Consider the following 19,014-nt stretch of genomic DNA (forward strand, 5'->3'; position numbering starts at 1 on the left):
GCCCCGGAGTCTGCCAGGGCTGAAACTTTCAGGGTACCCACAGGGGACACAAGGGCAACAGGTAGAATTAAGTCATTGGTGGGAGGAGCTTTACTGAGACAACTTAACCTGACTCCCCCACTGCAGGTTAGGACTTGGCGTTTCCCGGACGCTCGGGACAGGACCCAATGAAGTGACCGGGGGCGGCACAGTAGATACATAATTTTTCTCTTTGTCTCCTGGACCGTTCATCTGTAGATAACCTAGATCTACCTATTTGCATAGGTTCTTCTGTGGAGGTTGTCGCAGGACGGTGCTGAGACGGAGGCGGGACTCGGGGAACTACTTTCTTTAATTTTTCTAAACCTCGCTCTCTTAGGCGCAGGTCTATTTTAACACACAAGGAGATTAAATCTTCCAGCTGCTCGGGGAGATCTCGGGTGGCAAGTTTGTCTGAGACGCCCAACCAGAAGGCGGCTGTTAGCGCCTCATTGTTCCATTTGAGCTCGGAGGCAAGGGTCTGAAACTGAACCACGAATTGACCCATGGAACGAGAGCCCTGTTTGATACGGAGAATTTCTGTAGAGGCTGACACAGGCCTTCCTGGCTCATCGAATATCCGTCGGAAGGTAGAGACGAATCTCTCATAATCGGTGAGAATTGGATCAGATCTTTCCCAGAGGGGTGATATCCAATCTAGGGCAGAACCTGACAGCAAGGAGACAATATATGCTATCTTGGTTCTGGCAGTCGGAAAGTTCTGTGGTAAAAGTTCAAAGTGAATGTCACATTGGTTTAGAAAGCCTCTACAGGCCTTGGGATTGCCATCATATTTATTAGGAGTAGGCAGCTGAAGACGAGGGAAATATGTAGAAGCATGAGTGGCAGGCTGATTAGATACTGGTGGCGGAGGTGGCCGGAGGGACTGCTGGAGAGAATCCAGACGAGTGGACACATCCTGGAGGTATGTAATCACCTGCTGCTGCGTCGCTTCTTGCGTCTCTATACGCGAGGTGACATCTTGAAGCGCCGCTGGCCCCACACTATGGTCGCGTGCCGAGTCCATCGGTCTTGAACAATCTGTCACGGCCTGGACTGTCTGTGTTCCCGGCACTGACCTGGGTGCGCCAGTGGAGGGCGCAGGGAACTGGAAGCGAGGAGGCTTGAGATAGCTGGAGCTCATGCACGGAGACAGGAGAGAGCTGAACTGCCGGGGACACAGAGGATTGGCTGAGACCTAAGGTAGAGGCGCGGGGTCTAAGCCGACAGTGGTATTCACCAGGGACCCCCGCAAGGGGATATGGACTTAGCTGCAACTGCCGACCAGGTCGCGGCCCTCTGCCCAGGTTCCCCTGTGACATTAGCAGAGTTTGGATAACAAGAGTCTTTAATGGGGTACGAAAACCATCGATGGTGATCGATGGCACTGAATGCTATACAGCAACACGGAGGGTTCTTGAGGGTAGTGGGATGCGGCCTGGAAGCCGGGGATGACGTGAAGGTAACACAGGGGGACACTGGAGACAATGAGAAATACCGGAGCGGCTAGGGAGCCGATACTTGAGATCACTGGGGATCGCTGGAGCGGCTAGGGAGCCGGTACTTGAGATCACTGGGGATCGCTGGAGCGGCTAAGGAGCCGGTACTTGAGATCACTGGGGATCGCTGGAGCGGCTAAGGAGCCGGTACTTGAGATCACTGGGGATCGCTGGAATCACTGGGGCGGCTAGGGAGCCGATACTGGGGATCACTGGAGCGGCCTGAGAGCCGAGAGGAGACGGGCACGGAACCCACGGATAACCGGACACTGAGCAAGTAACCTGGGCTGCACGAGAAGACAGGATCACACGGCAGATGGAAACACGTGGAGACTTCTGGCAGGAGTAGAATGACCAGGACGCTGAGAGTAACACAGGTGACAGCGGACTCAGGAAAACCGGACCTCTGGAGCACGTGGGGAGTCTTGACAGGAGCTTAACGCTGGAGAACTCACAGGTAAACTGACGAGTTGTTCAAGACAAGGAGGAGACTGTGAGCTGGGTATTTATCCCTCCAGGTGATTAGGGAATCAGACGCAGGTGATGGAATTAGCCGCAGCAGCAGCACACAGACCAGGAAGTAAGATGGAGTTTACCTGGATCATGTGACCCGCAACTTGATCAGGGAATACACCTGGAGCTTACAGTGACGCAGGGGTGACTTGGGAGCAAAAGACATCACGCCAGGGATTGCCGACTGTGCCGGCAGCTGACCTACGGAGGACACTACCCCAGCGTGCCGGTAAGGGGCGCATGCGAGCAGTGCGGGAACCGGGGTTCATGACACTCATAGAGGAAGAACAGAACCTGTGGTGAGCGCAGCAAGCCCATAAAGGGCTTCAATGAGCTCGCACCCGTGGCGGAGTACCGGCAGTGGGGATTTTGAGGTCAGTATACGAACCACTGGAATCCCGACTGTTGGGCCGCCACACAACACCCAAAATCCTGGGGAAGGGGTAACAAAAAACTAATCAAACAGGGGAAGGGGTATTTTAAAAAAACAAGATTTGTAGCACAAGTAGTCCCTTTATGGGCTATGGAAGGGAGGGTACAAAATGTCAGTAGCACCGGCCCTGAGCTGATGCTACCCGTTGTTACGCATCTCGCCTGCAAATGTGAATTGTGATGGCTTCAGTGGCCACCTCTTTTCATTCCTTTTTATCTGAAAAATTATTGCATCTTAAAAAGACACTGGCCATAGGCAATCATATGAATATTTTACTTCTTTCTGATTATCTGGTTGTAGTGCAGCACTATATATACTTTTTCTTTGTTTATCTTTAGCTTGGAACTAAAGAAACGCTGGAGCAGTAGCTGCTATTATCAATTTATTTTACAACTAAAAAAAAATTATCTTGGCTTTTGTTGTATTGCACTAAGGCCAGTATTCAATGCCTCTGATTCGTCATATTTTCTGGGGAATCAGGCAATTCCCCGGGTTTACAGGGAATTCTCACAGGAAAAACAATTCGCCCTATTCAATGGACACAATTCTCTGCAAATGAAGAGCGAATGTCTGGCGATTCTCTGTTTGTGATTCTACGCGATTCGCCAGTGGTTTTCAATGGGGTTTTTAGTGGAATTCGCCGAGAGTGTATTCAATGCTGAAGTGGAGAACTGCTTTCTCCAGTGATTTTCCCCTGGATTCTCCATTTTACATTCGTCATTTTTTTGGTGAACTGGAATGTGTTCTTTGAAAATAAAGCGTTTTTTATTTTGGTGTCAAAAAATCAGATTTTTTTTTCTGTGAAGGGGCATGCTATTTTTTATTGATGTGCTTGCAGCACATGAATATATTTGATTTTTTTATTTTTTTTAAACAATATATATGTATATATATTTTTACACATTCACCAGCAGGGGGCCAAGCCGGGAGCCGCTCATTAATATTCATATATTCACTGCACACTGATCCCGATCATTACATATGCACGATCGGGACCAGTGTGTAGCGGCTCCCTAGCACAGCCCCCTGCCAGCTCTGGGGGGCTCTCCCTGTGTCCCCCACAGCCCTCCTTCACCCCCACAGTGTCCGGCGCAGGCAAGGAGGCTTCCATCTCCCTGCCTGCAGCCGTCCCCCAGCTCCCCGGCGGCATTCGCCGGGGAGTTACAATTCGCCGCCAGGGGCAGAGAGTTGAATAGGGCGGACAGGAGGCTGCCCAGCGAATTTCCCTACAGGGAGAATTGGGGCGAAAGTGCAGCGAATCCTACACAGGATTCGCTGCCTCCCCCCAGTACAACCATTGAAGAACTGCCTTAATGTCCAAATTGGAATAGACATCTCAATGTAATTGCTAGCTGGCGGCTGTGAATATCAGCATTTTGCACTGTAAATAAGCTTAATGTATCTTTTTAGACATAAATCCCATATCTCAATACAGACGGGTGTGGTATGACGGCCCGACAGTCAGGATTCCGACAGCCAGTAATCTGGCATCGTAATCCCAACTGCCGGTACTGTGACTGGGGGTGAGCGCAAAGAAGCCCCTTGCAATCTTGATGGCTCACCATAGGTACTATTCTCCCTTTATAGGGGTCATGGACCCCCCATGAGGGAGAATAGCCCATCAGTCGGGCAGTGGCGTAACTAGAAATTTTGCTCCCCCCTGCCAAAAAAATTCTGGCGCCCCCCCTCCTTCCTTCCATTTTTTGGTAAAAGAAACAGGACAGTTTCTCAGCAATTCGGCTCTCAATAAAAACACCCCCCCCCCCCCCAAATTAAAGAAAAACACAAAGAATTTATGAAGAACCTATAGTGTGCCCATTCCAAAAAGGTGTGTGGCAATGCTTATTAGACAATATGCAAAACACTGTAATGTCTATTACATATTATACCACACATCATAATGACCCTTAAGGCGATTGCGACCAATCGGCCCAAGTCGTCCCTCCCTGACATGCCGTCGGGTCCGATGCGCGCTCCCATGCGCAACTGACCCGACCAGGTGGTCGGACCGGTAGGCCGTCCGACCACCCGTTTCTCCTGGTGGTGAGGCAGGTGGGAAACAGGGACGCATGCAATCCATCACAATGAATCGCATGCGTCCCTGCCGCCGGGAAGGTCCTCGCAGGCTATCGGGTGTCCGTACACTGCTGCGAGACATTGCAGACAGTGTATGGACACCTTAACACATCGCTATCCATACACACTGGGCAAAAATGCCCAGTGTGTATGGACCTTTAGTGTGAGTGCCAATCACAAATAAGATACCCCCTTCAGAGCTGACAGGGGGGCCTTGAGGTATATATGTGTGTGTGTGTGTGTGTGTGTGTGTGTGTGTGTGTGTGTGTGTGTGTGTGTGTGTGTGTGTGTGTGTGTATACACATATTTTATTGTCGAGAGATCCTGCGTTACCCAGAAATGTTTCTAATACATACAGGATATACACGCACACATACCATACAGACACACAGGACTTACATGCACATATACCATACAGACATGCATCACATACACGCACATACATACATACATACATACACACAGGACATGCATGCACACATACAGTAATCGCACACATACCGTACAGACACACAGGACATACACGCACACATACCATAGACACACACAGGACATTCAAGCACACATACCATACAGACACACACAGGACATACACGCACACATACCATACAGACACACAGGATATACACGCACACATACCATACAGACACACAGGATATACACGCACACATACCATATACCATATACACACACAGGACATACAAGCACACATACCATACAGACACACAGGACATACACGCACACATACCATATACACACACAGGACATACAAGCACACATACCATACAGACACACAGGACATACACGCACACATACCATGCAGACACACAGGATATACACGCACACATACCATATACACACACACACACACACACACAAGACATACAAGCACACATACCATACAGACACACAAGACATACACGCGCACATACCATACACATAAACACACACACACACACAGGACATACATACACGCACACATACCATAGACACAAAGGACATACACACACATGGCATACAGGCACAGATACCATACATACACACACACAAAGCATATTTATAAATATACACAAGCTATAGACACACATAGTATACACAAAGGACAAAAACACACACATGGCATACAGGCACAGATACCATACATACACACACACAAAGCATATTTATAAATATACACAAGCTATAGACACACATAGTATACACAAAGGACAAAAACACACACACACTCACACATAGCATTTAAACAAAGTATACATACATTATACATACAAACAGCATACTTACAAGCACCAATACTAAAACAAATAACCCCCACAAGCAATGGAGGGCACCCAGTTTCCACATACCCAGCCCTCCCCCTTCCCCTTCCCACTGCAGCTACCAGTACAACATAGTGCTCACTGGGCCACCAGCATACATTAATGGTGCCCACATTCTTCACCCCCTGCCCATGCCCCTCCAGCTGGCACCCACAACAAGGGACACAGACCTGTCAGTTGTCCATTCCAGGCAGATTAATCTTCGTGTCTCAAGCAGCCCCATGCGTTGTAGACACATAGAGAAGAGCTTCCTGAGTGCCGAGGATCTCTGCGCTGCAGCGCCACCTACAGGCAGCTCAGCAGTACATCCTTAGCTTTCTCCCAGCAGCTTGGACAGGACAGCCTTCGGCTCCGAGAGAGCCGTGACCCTCCTGCGCCCCAGTGGCGCCGGCTCCCCCCCGCGACCGCTGGGGCTGCCTATGCCTAGTTACGCCACTGCAGTCGGGGTCTCGACTGCCGGGCATTTAACAGTTAGGATTCCGGTGTTGGTATACAATACACATATAACACATGATTAAAAAATATATCCTAGTTTGTTAGCTTAAGAGAACTATGGAGAGAGAAACCATTCCTTTGCTTTGCAGATGTTTAAACTGTGCACCATCCCATCAATAGGGATCTAATGTACTCATTTGCATAGCGTATCTTTCATGAGGTCACTCTGTGCATAGCCAGAAAATGAGTGTATCTGCAAATCTGAAAAATGTGTTGCCTTCCTTGAAAAAAGGTCCTCATGGGACCAAAAAATCTGACATTCTTCGGAATACTGGTGGTATGTAAACAATAAACTTATACAATTTGATATAATAATAGGTATGTGTGTATATATTTAATAATCCATTCAATAGATATGTTTATCCAATACAAATGTAGGAGCTTAGATTGTCTTTAGACAGCACACTGCTTCTCTGCATAGACATGCACAACTGATCACTGCACCAAGTCTCAACACATGCTTTACAGACTGCATACACCGTGTGTACATCACCTTTGTAACCTAACATACACAAACATAGTGAAACATCGTCATGGTAATCTGTAATAATGAAAACATAAATAAACACATGAGAACATGTACTGTGTGATCGATGTGTGTAATTTCCACAACTGTCAGTTACAACATAACTGAGGCATTTGCAATAAAAAAAAGCACTTACTTTTAAAAATTCCAGAAATGTTGGTTTAATGGCACATGCTCTCCTGAGAACCCCGACAGCAGTGCTGAAATTGTTTACATATTCACTGTACGCATCAAGTACCATGGATTTTGAAAACTACAAAAGGAAAAATATGATATGGTCATGCATATGTATGGTATATTAATGACTAAACTTATTTCCATATGAAGATATAAAAATGGCAATAGTAAAAGAAGACACAATAATAAGATATGCTTGTATTATTAGAGATTTGCAATCCCTTCCACATAACCCGTCTGCGGTACATTGTAGTCTTTTTGACTCTTGTTAGAAGTGCTCGCACGTGGGTATGGGCACTATTGTAAAATCCCCCCCCCCCCCCCCTCCCCTCCATATAACACTGCTACCTCCACCTGGCATTAGTTTTTGCATACTAAAACAGAACGGAGCTTTGCTATGTATAGCATTGTTCTGTAGTGGCAACATGAGGCATACATATGCATCGGTCCCCGGCCCATTGTAATGAATGCACAACAGAGGCTTGCATATGCACGTGACCTGCTATTCCGCAATTTGTGCACTGCAAAACCGCAACATAGAAGGACACATGTATGTGTCCACAACATAAAACAATAATCAGGGAGGGATCATAGTATTCCCCAGATGGATTGCGGGGTGTCAAAAAAAAAAAAAAACATTTTACAGCCTCCTAAAATCAGGCAACACAGGACACAGTCTGCACATATGCAAAACTGGTCCACTCCTGGAACATGGATGAATGAAATGGCAGGAACCCAACTTTCTGCCCAAAGAAGGTTGAAGGATACAAGACACCTCCAGAATTGCATGACAACTCCGTATTTCTCCCTGTGTGTTGACTACTGTGGCTTATCTCAACATGCCTTCCTTGTAAGACCTGTTGAACTTGGACCAGGATCTTCCTGAACACCCTCAACTTACTTTGTTGATGGAGAGGGTGTATTCTGTTTTTAGACCACACCCCTTGAAGATGTAGGCCCAGGGTGACAGCTCCCCAACCTGTCCAAATGCCATCTGTTACAATCATTACTCAGTCCAATATCGAGAACTGTGACTCCTTGGACAGCTTTGGCATACTAAGACACCACAGAAGTGACTGGGGTGTCTTATGGGAGAGTCTGGGCATCAAACCTGGAAAATTGTACTGCTTCAAAGTAAACCACCATATCCACTAGGAGTCGCACATGCTGTAGAACAGGCAGCTGAACAAGAGACCTTACAAACAACTGGTTGTCCTTATAGTCTACATAAGGAGAAAAAAAACACTGAGAGTGTACATGAAAAGGCCCAAGAAAGCCTAAACCTGTGTAGGAAAGAGGTTTGACTTAGGAGAATTCAGGAGCCGCAAAAAAAAAAAATCCTCTTAGCAACGGGACTTATTAATAATGCAGTAAAAAAAAACTGAGGTCAAGTGGAGGAGGGAGGTGTTATATGGGTTAAAGGGGTGGGGGAAGCTTACACTTATCCTGATAGTGCCTATGCCAGCCCTACTACCCATGCTAAAAGCTACAGTTTCCCCTAGGTAGGAAGGAGCAGACACTGGACAGTACATACAAATTGTAAATAGATGGTCAGATAAAAGACAGGTTTTTTTTTTTTTTTTAAGAAGAATACAGAAGCAGATAGCAGTATACATTAGACACACATTTAAATAAAACTCCAAATTCAGTAATCCAGATATTTTGTAATCTAAATGGTTTGCAGTTAAGATTTGGAACAAATGCATTCTTTCCTTTTAGTGCTGAATAATGTATTTCCAACTGATAAGACTGGCAAAGCTCTAACTAGGAAATCTTGAAGCTGCTCACTGCCTGAAGCAAAGAGCCTCTGCTGGTGAGGGCGACAGCGAGAGAGACTGATTTTCTGTAGATTCAACAATTTTCAGCACATGCAAGATAATGATTTCAGCAAACAAGTTCAAATCCCATCCTTATTGAGAGCTGGCAGAATGTCATTTATTTACCATGTGACTATTCCTGTTACTTCTGAACGCACAGCTCAGATGCTGAACAAGTTTATTTTTAACTGAGCATCTTGTACAGTGAAAACTGCTATGGATTGCAACTAAAAATGCAATTTTCCACCCAATTATCTAATATCAGTAATCTTCAAACAAGAGATCAGATCTCATTTACAAACTGCTCTGTACAGATGCGTCTTCATACACTACTGTTGAAGTCGCGCCGAACATCCCTTGTCGACACACCAGGTCCTGTTAGATTCGGATTCTGCCAAGTGTCTTTTTTGCGTCCTTTTCACTGTGCATCTTAATAGCAACCAAATGCAAAAAAACCCGTCTTCACGCCAAGTTCCATTGTGCTTTGTATTTAGATTTAGACTTAGTCACACACAGATATACAAGTGTTGCATATCAAATTAATCAGTGCAGTCTCCTGAACCTGTTTTGTCACATTGGGTTGGAATTTAGGGTAGTCAATGTACGCCAATATATCTGACAGTCCTTCTGCTCCAAGGGAGGTTTCCGTCCTCCCTGAGCTCACCTTAATTCACCTATGTTACCGTTTGACAGGTGTACCGCCCCATGTGAACTAGGGCACTACTATGGTTCATGAAATGAACTAGACACTATTAAGGTGCAGACAATGAACAACTGCTGCAGAAAGGGGTCTTTCTAGAAGCATTGGGACAAAATGTTTCTATAGGGCTCACAAAGTTCTGGCTCTTCATAGAGGATACCCTTACTATTTCTTTGCACATGCACATTATCACACTTGTGGATACCCCCACCATCGGAGATGGGACTGAATTTGGTCTGAATCGGCCCCCGAGTTCTTCTGTGCTTCATATACAGACTCAGTCGTACACAATATACAAGTGTTAAATATCAAATAATGAACACAGACTCCTGGATGTATCGCTCTGTGACTAAGATGTATTTTCATCAAGAAAAGATGACCCAATGGTAGCAGAGTGGGACGTGTCCTGTCAGGCATTTCCCGCTGCAGGGAGCATGGAGGCTAGTTGTTGGAGAAAGCGTCTGTACATCACAGAGTTCAGTAATATTTCCTAAACATTTGTAGTTATTATATAATAGTGCTAGAACTACTTAAAAATTTACTCTGGACATTCATGCTCTCCAGTAGTTTCTGTATTTTCTATGTGTTAAATAAATAAAATAAAAGGAAATAAGAAATGTAAACTGATTTTACTATTCCACTTACCGATGCTACAAACACATCTCCGATCATTTCTGTTGAGTCCCACTCAGACACCCGGCTGGCAAGAGCAATCTGGAACAGCGAGTGGCATTGGAGAATTTCCTTTATTCGGTAAAAGACTACTTTCAGCTTTCTTTCACTTAATAGCTTTGGCTCCATGTCACATAGTGGCTTCTCATATTGCTGCAATAAGAGAACAATCTGAAAAAATCTGCTATGTTTTCAGATTATGACAATATGAAAATGATTAAAACAAAGGATTTATTTTTTTAAATTACCCAAACAGCAGCAATAGTTCAGACCTATTTTTCTTTACTTGTTCTATGTGTACTCCTGCTTAGTAAAGTACATGCTCCTCAGTGCTTTGCTGATAATAAAAATGATTACAAGTAATAACAGCTTTGCCAAGTATGAGTCTATAGGGATACGCTAAATACAGGTGAAATTTGTACTGTAACAGTTTTGGCACAGAACACATTTACTACATCTGTTAGCAGAACAGACATCTCCTTGAGGATTTGCGGACAGTGTTGGCATTAGAATTGTATTATCAGAAGGAAGAGAACTCTCCGTTCGTATAAATGCATCCCAATCTTCTCATTTACTTCCAGCCACTTGTTTACATACAGTAGTTCATTCGTGCAGTAGTTCATTCTGTGGTTTCAGATGTTTGTGCAGTTTCATAGAATGGGCAGTATTCAATGAGGCTGATTCGCCATGTTCTATGGCGAATGTGTGCTATTTTCGTTCTCAAAGGTGAATCTTTTTACTGAAAAAGTGATTCACCCTAATAAAACGTGCAATATTCGCTGACAGTGAACAGCGAATGACAAACAATAAATAATAAAAAGGATGCAGATGCCATTTGCAATCATTACTATTCAAAATAACAATATATATTAAAATTAAATATCATATTGGAGGTTAATAGCATAAATTTGGGCAAAGATATGGGGTTTCCCACTATCTTCAAGGTCACCTCTTTGTTGGGCAGGTCCCTAAAGGTGGCCATACACACACAGATTAAATCTTCAGATCTGGCTGGTTGGAACAAAAACATGGTTATGGATGAGAGCAAATGACAGTTGACCATTTGCTTGGAAATGCTGGAAAACGGACAAACTGTCACTCATCCATAACCATGTTTTGGTTCATACCAGCCAGATCTGAAGATAAATCTTACTAGTGTATGGGCACCTTTACTCTCTGGGGTTCATATCTGGGGCACAGGGCACCTCAAACCAGCCTAGACAACCTCACCCTCAGGGTATCACACTATACTCTATACTTTCAGAAATCCCTGACTGCTATTCCGATAATTTTGGTATTGGAATCAATATTGTCTAACATGTTGGATTTTGCGGATTATCCCATCATCCCATCCAAGCATCAGCATAATAGATGCCTGATTTATAGACCCATTAAACTTTGGTGACAGACAATTCTCTTGGTGTGAACCTGCACACAGCTATTGTATTAGGGGCCTGATTGAATTCTGAAACTATGGACCTGATTATAATTGGTTTGCAAAAGCAAAACTCCTTCTTTAATAGACAAAACCATGTGCACTGCAGGTGGGGCAGATGTAACATGTGTAGCGAGAATTACATTTGGCTGAGTTATTTTGTTTCTGTGCAGAGTACTGTAAATAATGGCTGCTTTATTATTATGGTGTGTACACATGGTACAAACCAACATACAATTTTGACTATATAATCAAAATCGCGTTGCGATCGCATGCAGATCGCACAGGTTTTTTACCTTTTGATCTCGATGCGCACTACCGGGACGGCACAAATCGAAACCCAGATAGACATGGCAGCAATGACTATATAGTGCAGATCTGCACTATATAGTCAAAATCGCATGCATGTCGGGTGGCTTGCCGTGCGATTCAATCCCGATGCAAAATAGCAAGTCTAATCAACCGTGTGCACCCACCATTACACTGCAATTTAGATTTCAGTTTGAACACTCCCCACCCAAATTTTACTCTCTCTGCACATGTTATATCAGCACATGATTTTGTCGATTAAAGAGTTTGTTTTTGCAAACCAACTTGCGTTAGGCCCTATGTCTCTACAGCAGCCCATTTCATTTGCAGCCCTAATGTTGAATGCTTTATACGTGGAAGATGACAGATATTAGACTTGCTGAAACACCAAGATGACCTTTTTAGTGTCACTATACAAGTGTGAGTATTGTGTCTTTAATTATTTTTATCATTGTGCAATTTTTATGATTATTGATTTGCAAAGTTACTAAATCTTCCACAGCGTACAGTTATTTGAAATCATTTGCAGTCACATAAATTCTTATATTTTATTTATATAAAAACACTACAAATGGAAAAATGGAAAAATGACAAGCAGCATCTTCTAAATTATTAATAATAATTCATCTCTCCTTTGCCTTCTTGTTTCCCATATTTCATGAACTTTACTTCCCATAAAAGTAAAACATACATACAGTTTTGAACAAATGATATAAAAAAAATATATATATATTTTTAAACTATGAATATTTCACTCGGCATAAAGACCCACCATAGCTGTAAACATAATTATGACAGGCTTGCAGTTACATTAGTTTTCGCCTATCCCTTCAGACTTGACACGTCTCAAAAATTGTATTTCTAAATAGATTTGGCGTGACCTGTCCCTCTTAAGGTTTTACACAAAGATCTCCCCTTAATTCTTAAATCTCTCCGTTCAGCGCAACTACAAGAGACTCGTGTGAGATTTTTACACAGATCTTTTATTTCACCAGGTCAGAGGACTGACATGGTCCCCGATTCATCTGACAAATGCTTGAAATGTGGTACTTCAAATGCATTGTTCCTACATTGTCTTTGGACTTGCCCGAAGATTAAAAAATATTATGGTTTATTAACTCAACTTTTAAGTTACAGTTGAAATTAGATGCCTTAGCCATGTTAGGATTAAACTTTGCTAACTAGAATTTACCGTATATACTCGAGTATGAGTCGACCCGAATATAAGTCGAGGCACCTAGTTTTACAACAAAAAACGGGGAAAACTTATTGACTCAAGTGGGACTCTCACTCGAGTATAAGCCGAGGGGGGCTTTTTCAGCATAAAACCTGTTCTGAAAAAGTAGGCTTATACTCGAGCATATATGGTATCTACTCGACATAGCCACCTTCTACCCTTGTATTTGTAATTCTTACCCTGTGTAAAAAGGTGATACTCACTGATTGGATAGTAGGATTTCCCCCCAGGCTTGACATGGTGCGTAAACGGCTGCTCCATATCTTATATTTAGAGTAACATTCCATATTACCTGACATTGAAAAAGATGGCAAACAATTTAACAGGAAATGGGGCCCGTTTATACCCCTTTTACACCAACGAAAAACCCAGGTCGGACCCAGGTCAGTGTTGGTGTAAATGGGACCAACCCAGGTCCATTGACACTGGTCTCCTACCCAGGTCCTGACCAGGGTTGAACACTGGTCGGACCTGGGTCGTGAGCGGTGTAAATGGTCCCAACCCAGGTCAGGACATCTGGGTAGTGCTGAAAGGATACCAGAAGCATGGGACGCCTTTCCGTAAGTCAGTACCATGCGTTCCACAGTGCATTGCAGCAGCAGAAGACAGCAACCCATGCGGACAGTGCACACAGGCTGCTACCTGGCACTCCACAGTTGGACCTGCCACAACCCTATCTGGCACTAGGATGCAGCGCTGTCAGGCAGTAGTGGGACCAAGAGCTTAAAGGAGGAGGGTGCGTGATGTGCCTCCCACTCCAGTGACTCCATTTTTTAAGGGATATATACCCTACCTACAGAAATCATTTATGTTTGTTTTGGGGGGGCTGGGGGGAGGGGTATGGATTGTACGGTCGACCTAAAGATTGTCGACAGTCATAAGGTCGACATACTGCAAGGTCGACAGGTGTCTAGGTCGACATGGGATAAGATCGACAGGTCATCAGGTTGACACAAGCATTAGGTCGACATGGTCTAGGTCGACAGTCAAAAGGTCAACATGGGGCTTTTCACTGTTTTTTTTTTTTTACCCGAATGTCAACATAGTCGACATGGACACAGTTTTGAGTGTCCATGCACTCGGCACACTATTTTATTCTCCCACAATGCCCCAGTGCAGTGATGGCTAACCTTGACACTCCAGCTGTTGTTGAACTACACATCCCAGCATGCCCTGCATCAGTTTTAGCATGGCCAAATAGTAAAACTGTAGCAGGGCATGCTGGGATGTGTAGTTCAATAACAGCTGGAGTGTCAAGGTTAGCCATCACTGCCCTAGTGGATATTAGGGCATGAAATACTGCCTGTCGGTATATGTCGGCTCATTAAACAGTGAAAAATCCTATGCCTACCTAATGCTTGTGTCGACCTAATGACCTGTTGACCTTGTCCCATGTGGACCTTGCAGTATGTCGACCTAGTGGTTTCGACCTAATGACTGTCGACCATCTTTAGGTCGACCAACTGACTGCTGCTGCATCACTGAATATAACTTTTTGACAAAATATTTTGCTAAATAAACCAACCAACATTTTTCAATGCTAACTTTTCATGTCTTTTAATTTTTATTTAAATCATTGAGGGAAGGTTGGCTGGCAGTTTATCAGTCCTAAAATTGACATTTTTAATGTCATCCATAGGGAAAAGCAGGGCTGACCCAGGTTCAGTGTAAATGGTGCAGACCCAGGTCCGACCCAGGTTGAAGTGCTGTGTAAATGGGGTATGAAGCAGGGTCCGACCCTGGAAACTTCCGTGTTCAAAGACCAGGGTCCGACCAGGGATTTTGGTGTAAAAGGGGTATTATTGACTCCTTGGAACTTTACCAACAGACTCAAATTATGCCTCTGTTTGAGTCCACAACGTGGAATTTATATCGCCAACTATCCTTAACTGCAAATTCATAATTTTCTTATTCCTTCTTTGATACATTTAGCAACACCTTATACAGATGTATTTTATTATGTGATTTATGATTTCTCTATTGGATAGACCTGGACCGGAGATGCTATCCCTATGTCCCTCCTTCCCTCCCCCTATTTACATTTTGTAGTTTTTTTGTTTGTTAGATGTTTTATTTTATTTTTGAATGGCTGACTTATATGGTAGTATGAATATTTTGTATGTTCTTAGCCTAGGTAATGCTAACCTTGTTACCCAGAGGGGATTCATGTTCCCCCAGATATTATGATTCTCAGGAACTACACACCTTGGGCGAAATGTAATAGGGTGCGATTTTTTAGACTAAAAAAAAATCGCACCAAATCGCACCTTTAAAAATCGCGTTTTTTGCCGCGAATTCGCATATGTAATGAGATGCGAATTAGCGGCAAAAAAATGCGATTTGCCGCGATTTTTAGTCATGAAAATGTGCGCATTTTCAGTCATGAAAATGTGCGCATTTTTATAAATGCGCTTTTGTGCAAAAAAAAAAAAAAGTAAAAAAAAAAACGGCGTGGGGTCCCCCCTCCTAAGCATAACCAGCCCCGGGCTCATTGAGCCGGACCTGGTTCCAAAAATACGGGGGAACAAAAAGCATAGGGGTCCCCCGTATTTCTGAAACCAGCCCCGGACTCTTGGACCGGTCCTGGTTCCAAAAATACGGGGGACAAAAAATCTGGGGGTCCCCCGTATTTTGAAACCAGCACCGGGCTCCAACAGCCCGCGGTGTCATGCCACAGCCGGGGGACACTTTTTATACAAGGTCCCCCGGCCAAAACATGAGCACCGTGGCTGGTCAGCCTTGGACGGGGTACCTGGAGGAGTGGGGACCCCCCCAATAAAGGGGTCCCCCCCCCCCAGGCTTCACCCGTCCAGGGCTGAAGCCCGGGGCTGTCACCGGCGTCCGTGGCCAGTGGACGCCGGCCTGATAGGGTTAAATCCATCATACATATCATTACATTGCTTTTTACCGGCGAACTACAAGTGCCAGCAGACCTCCCCCGCATGCTGGGACTTGGAGAACCACAAGTCCCAGCATGCAGGGCATTAATGGGCCCGCTGGGACTTGTAGTCCACCTGTAAAAAGAATGTTTATAAAAAACACACACACAGAGAAGTACAAGTTTATTACACACACACACCTCAATTTTACACCAGCATACTTACCATTCCTGGATCCAGCGCTGGTCTGGCTGCTTCACAGCCGGCTCCCCCCGCACTGACAGGCAGCGGGGAGAATCGTCTTTCTCCGTTGCCTGTCACCGGCTTTCTCCGTAGCTTCTGTAGCTCTGTCCCAGTGCTACAGAGGCTGAGAGCGTGATTGGCTGAGCTACAGTATGCGTCTCCATGGAGACGCATAGCTCAGCCAATCAGGACTGAGCTATGCGTCTCCATGGAGACGCATACTGTAGCTCAGCCAATCACGCTCTCAGCCTCTGTAGCACTGGGACAGAGCTACAGAAGCTACGGAGAAAGCCGGTGACAGGCAACGGAGAAAGACGATTCTCCCCGCTGCCTGTCAGTGCGGGGGGAGCCGGCTGTGAAGCAGCCAGACCAGCGCTGGATCCAGGAATGGTAAGTATGCTGGTGTAAAATTGAGGTGTGTGTGTGTAATAAACTTGTACTTCTCTGTGTGTGTGTTTTTTATAAACATTCTTTTTACAGGTGGACTACAAGTCCCAGCGGGCCCATTAATGCCCTGCATGCTGGGACTTGTGGTTCTCCAAGTCCCAGCATGCGGGGGAGGTCTGCTGGCACTTGTAGTTCGCCGGTAAAAAGCAATGTAATGATATGTATGATGGATTTAACCCTATCAGGTCGGCGTCCACTGGCCACGGACGCCGGTGACAGCCCCGGGCTTCAGCCCTGGACGGGTGAAGCCTGGGGGGGGGGGACCCCTTTATTGGGGGGGTCCCCACTCCTCCAGGTACCCCGTCCAAGGCTGACCAGCCACGGTGCTCATGTTTTGGCCGGGGGACCTTGTATAAAAAGTGTCCCCCGGCTGTGGCATGACACCGCGGGCTGTTGGAGCCCGGTGCTGGTTTCAAAATACGGGGGACCCCCAGATTTTTTGTCCCCCGTATTTTTGGAACCAGGACCGGTCCAAGAGTCCGGGGCTGGTTTCAGAAATACGGGGGACCCCTATGCTTTTTGTTCCCCCGTATTTTTGGAACCAGGTCCGGCTCAATGAGCCCGGGGCTGGTTATGCTTAGGAGGGGGGACCCCACGCCGTTTTTTTTTTTATAAAAACACTTTTACACATTTTTATTAACAGAACCATGCACAGATCTCAATGATCTGTGCATGGTTCTGTCAAATTCGCCTGTCAGAACCTGGTCTATTTTTTTTGCGATTTTTGGTAACATTGACCAAAAATCGCACCCTATTACATTTGCGAGTTGTATACTTTATAATGGGAAAACATCTGGATGCGAATTGAAATGTGACTAAAAATCGCACTTCTAAAAGTGCGATTTCGCGGTAAAAAGTGCGATTTTTTACCGCGATTTTCAACCTATTAAATGTGCGATTTTCGGAAAATGTGCGATTTCGGCCGTTTTTGACCAAAAATCGCACATGTCTAAAAAATCGCACCCTATTACATTTCGCCCCTTGGCTTACTTTACAACCCACTGATCTTGCAATTCTATCACATTGTATTTCCTTTCATACTGTCATTCTTGTATTGCATAGTAATGGTCTCTCTTTTGGTTGCCTGTTCAGAAATGTGAAAACTAATAAACCGCTAAAAAAAATAAAAAAATTGTATTTCTAAATACTTCTTGTACCTCAAGAATTCGTTTCAGTGAGTCCACATAGTTTTTTTCACTTTCCATTATTGAGCCAAGAATGTATCTTCTTACAACCTAGAAAGACAGGATCACAAAATCAGCAGATATTACTGCTGCACAATTGACTTTTGGTACTGAAAAATGTATTCAGTTCTTGATATCATATTGTTAAACAGACTTAAGCTGGCCATACATCAGAAAGATCGATCTTAAGATCGATTGCGCTCATGATTGTGTACAATTTCCCTTGAAATCCCCGGCAGTCCTTGGTGGTTTTTGGACACACAATCTACACACAATCCATCTTACAATCAGTCATACAATCCATCTGCTGTATGATTGTGTATACAAGATGTGCACACAATCTGCATACAATCCATCATACAATCCATCTGATGATTGATTGTATGATTTGTGTACACAAGATGTGCACACAATCTGCATACAATCCAAATTTGGTTGGCACACAAAAATATTTTCCTCAGAGAATATTGACCTTAGCAAATATACTTTTCACATACAACAATATAAATGTCAGGCTTATGGAGGATGGAATTAAGATGGAGCATGGAATTGTACCCATTAGTGAAATGCCATATATTAACATTAAAAGTGGGCATGCTGCCTACATAAAGTTAGTATATTTAAGGGTCCACCACCACTACAAATAATGGGCCTTATTCAAAGTTGAAGGTAAACTAAGTTATTAAATGTGCCTGAAATCAAGACACAAAATGGGACCAGTTCTGCAGAGATCGCACATGTGGTTATTCTCCTGAACAGGTAAAAGGAGCTAACTCACCAGGAATATGACAGGAGGTGTAGCTTATTTTTAAGTACAGCTGGTGTCCAAATTTACAATAAGACTTCACATTACTGTAATAGGCATTAGAGTGCAGATAGTAATTATCCAATGTCTCTAGATGAAAAAGTATAGCCTTAATATATAAATGGGCAGTTTTCCCATTCCATGACAGAGCGTACTTTTTTTTTTTTTTTTTACATAAGTGTTCGGTAGAATGTAATCTTGCAACACTTACTTCATTTGCATTTCTGTGT

The 19,014-nt window shown here is 44.3% G+C and overlaps 1 protein-coding gene across 5 annotated transcripts in view; it reads right to left on the reverse strand.

Moving 5' to 3' along the window:
* The window catches only part of ARHGEF10 (Rho guanine nucleotide exchange factor 10), a 165,225-nt gene that overhangs the window by 69,885 nt on the left and 76,326 nt on the right, over window positions 1-19,014 (reverse strand). For all 5 annotated transcript variants that reach the window (XM_083177365.1, XM_083177366.1, XM_083177361.1 and 2 more), the window contains 3 exons: window positions 17,953-18,030; window positions 10,219-10,398; window positions 7,016-7,132 (listed from right to left, as the gene is read on the reverse strand). In XM_083177365.1, coding sequence (XP_083033491.1) covers window positions 7,016-7,132; window positions 10,219-10,398; window positions 17,953-18,030 — 375 coding nt within the window. The remainder of the gene's footprint in view (window positions 1-7,015; window positions 7,133-10,218; window positions 10,399-17,952; window positions 18,031-19,014) is intronic.

This window comes from Crinia signifera, chromosome 3 (genome assembly GCF_055691185.1).
Source record: "Crinia signifera chromosome 3, ASM5569118v1, whole genome shotgun sequence".
NCBI classification, from domain to species: Eukaryota; Metazoa; Chordata; class Amphibia; order Anura; family Myobatrachidae; genus Crinia; species Crinia signifera.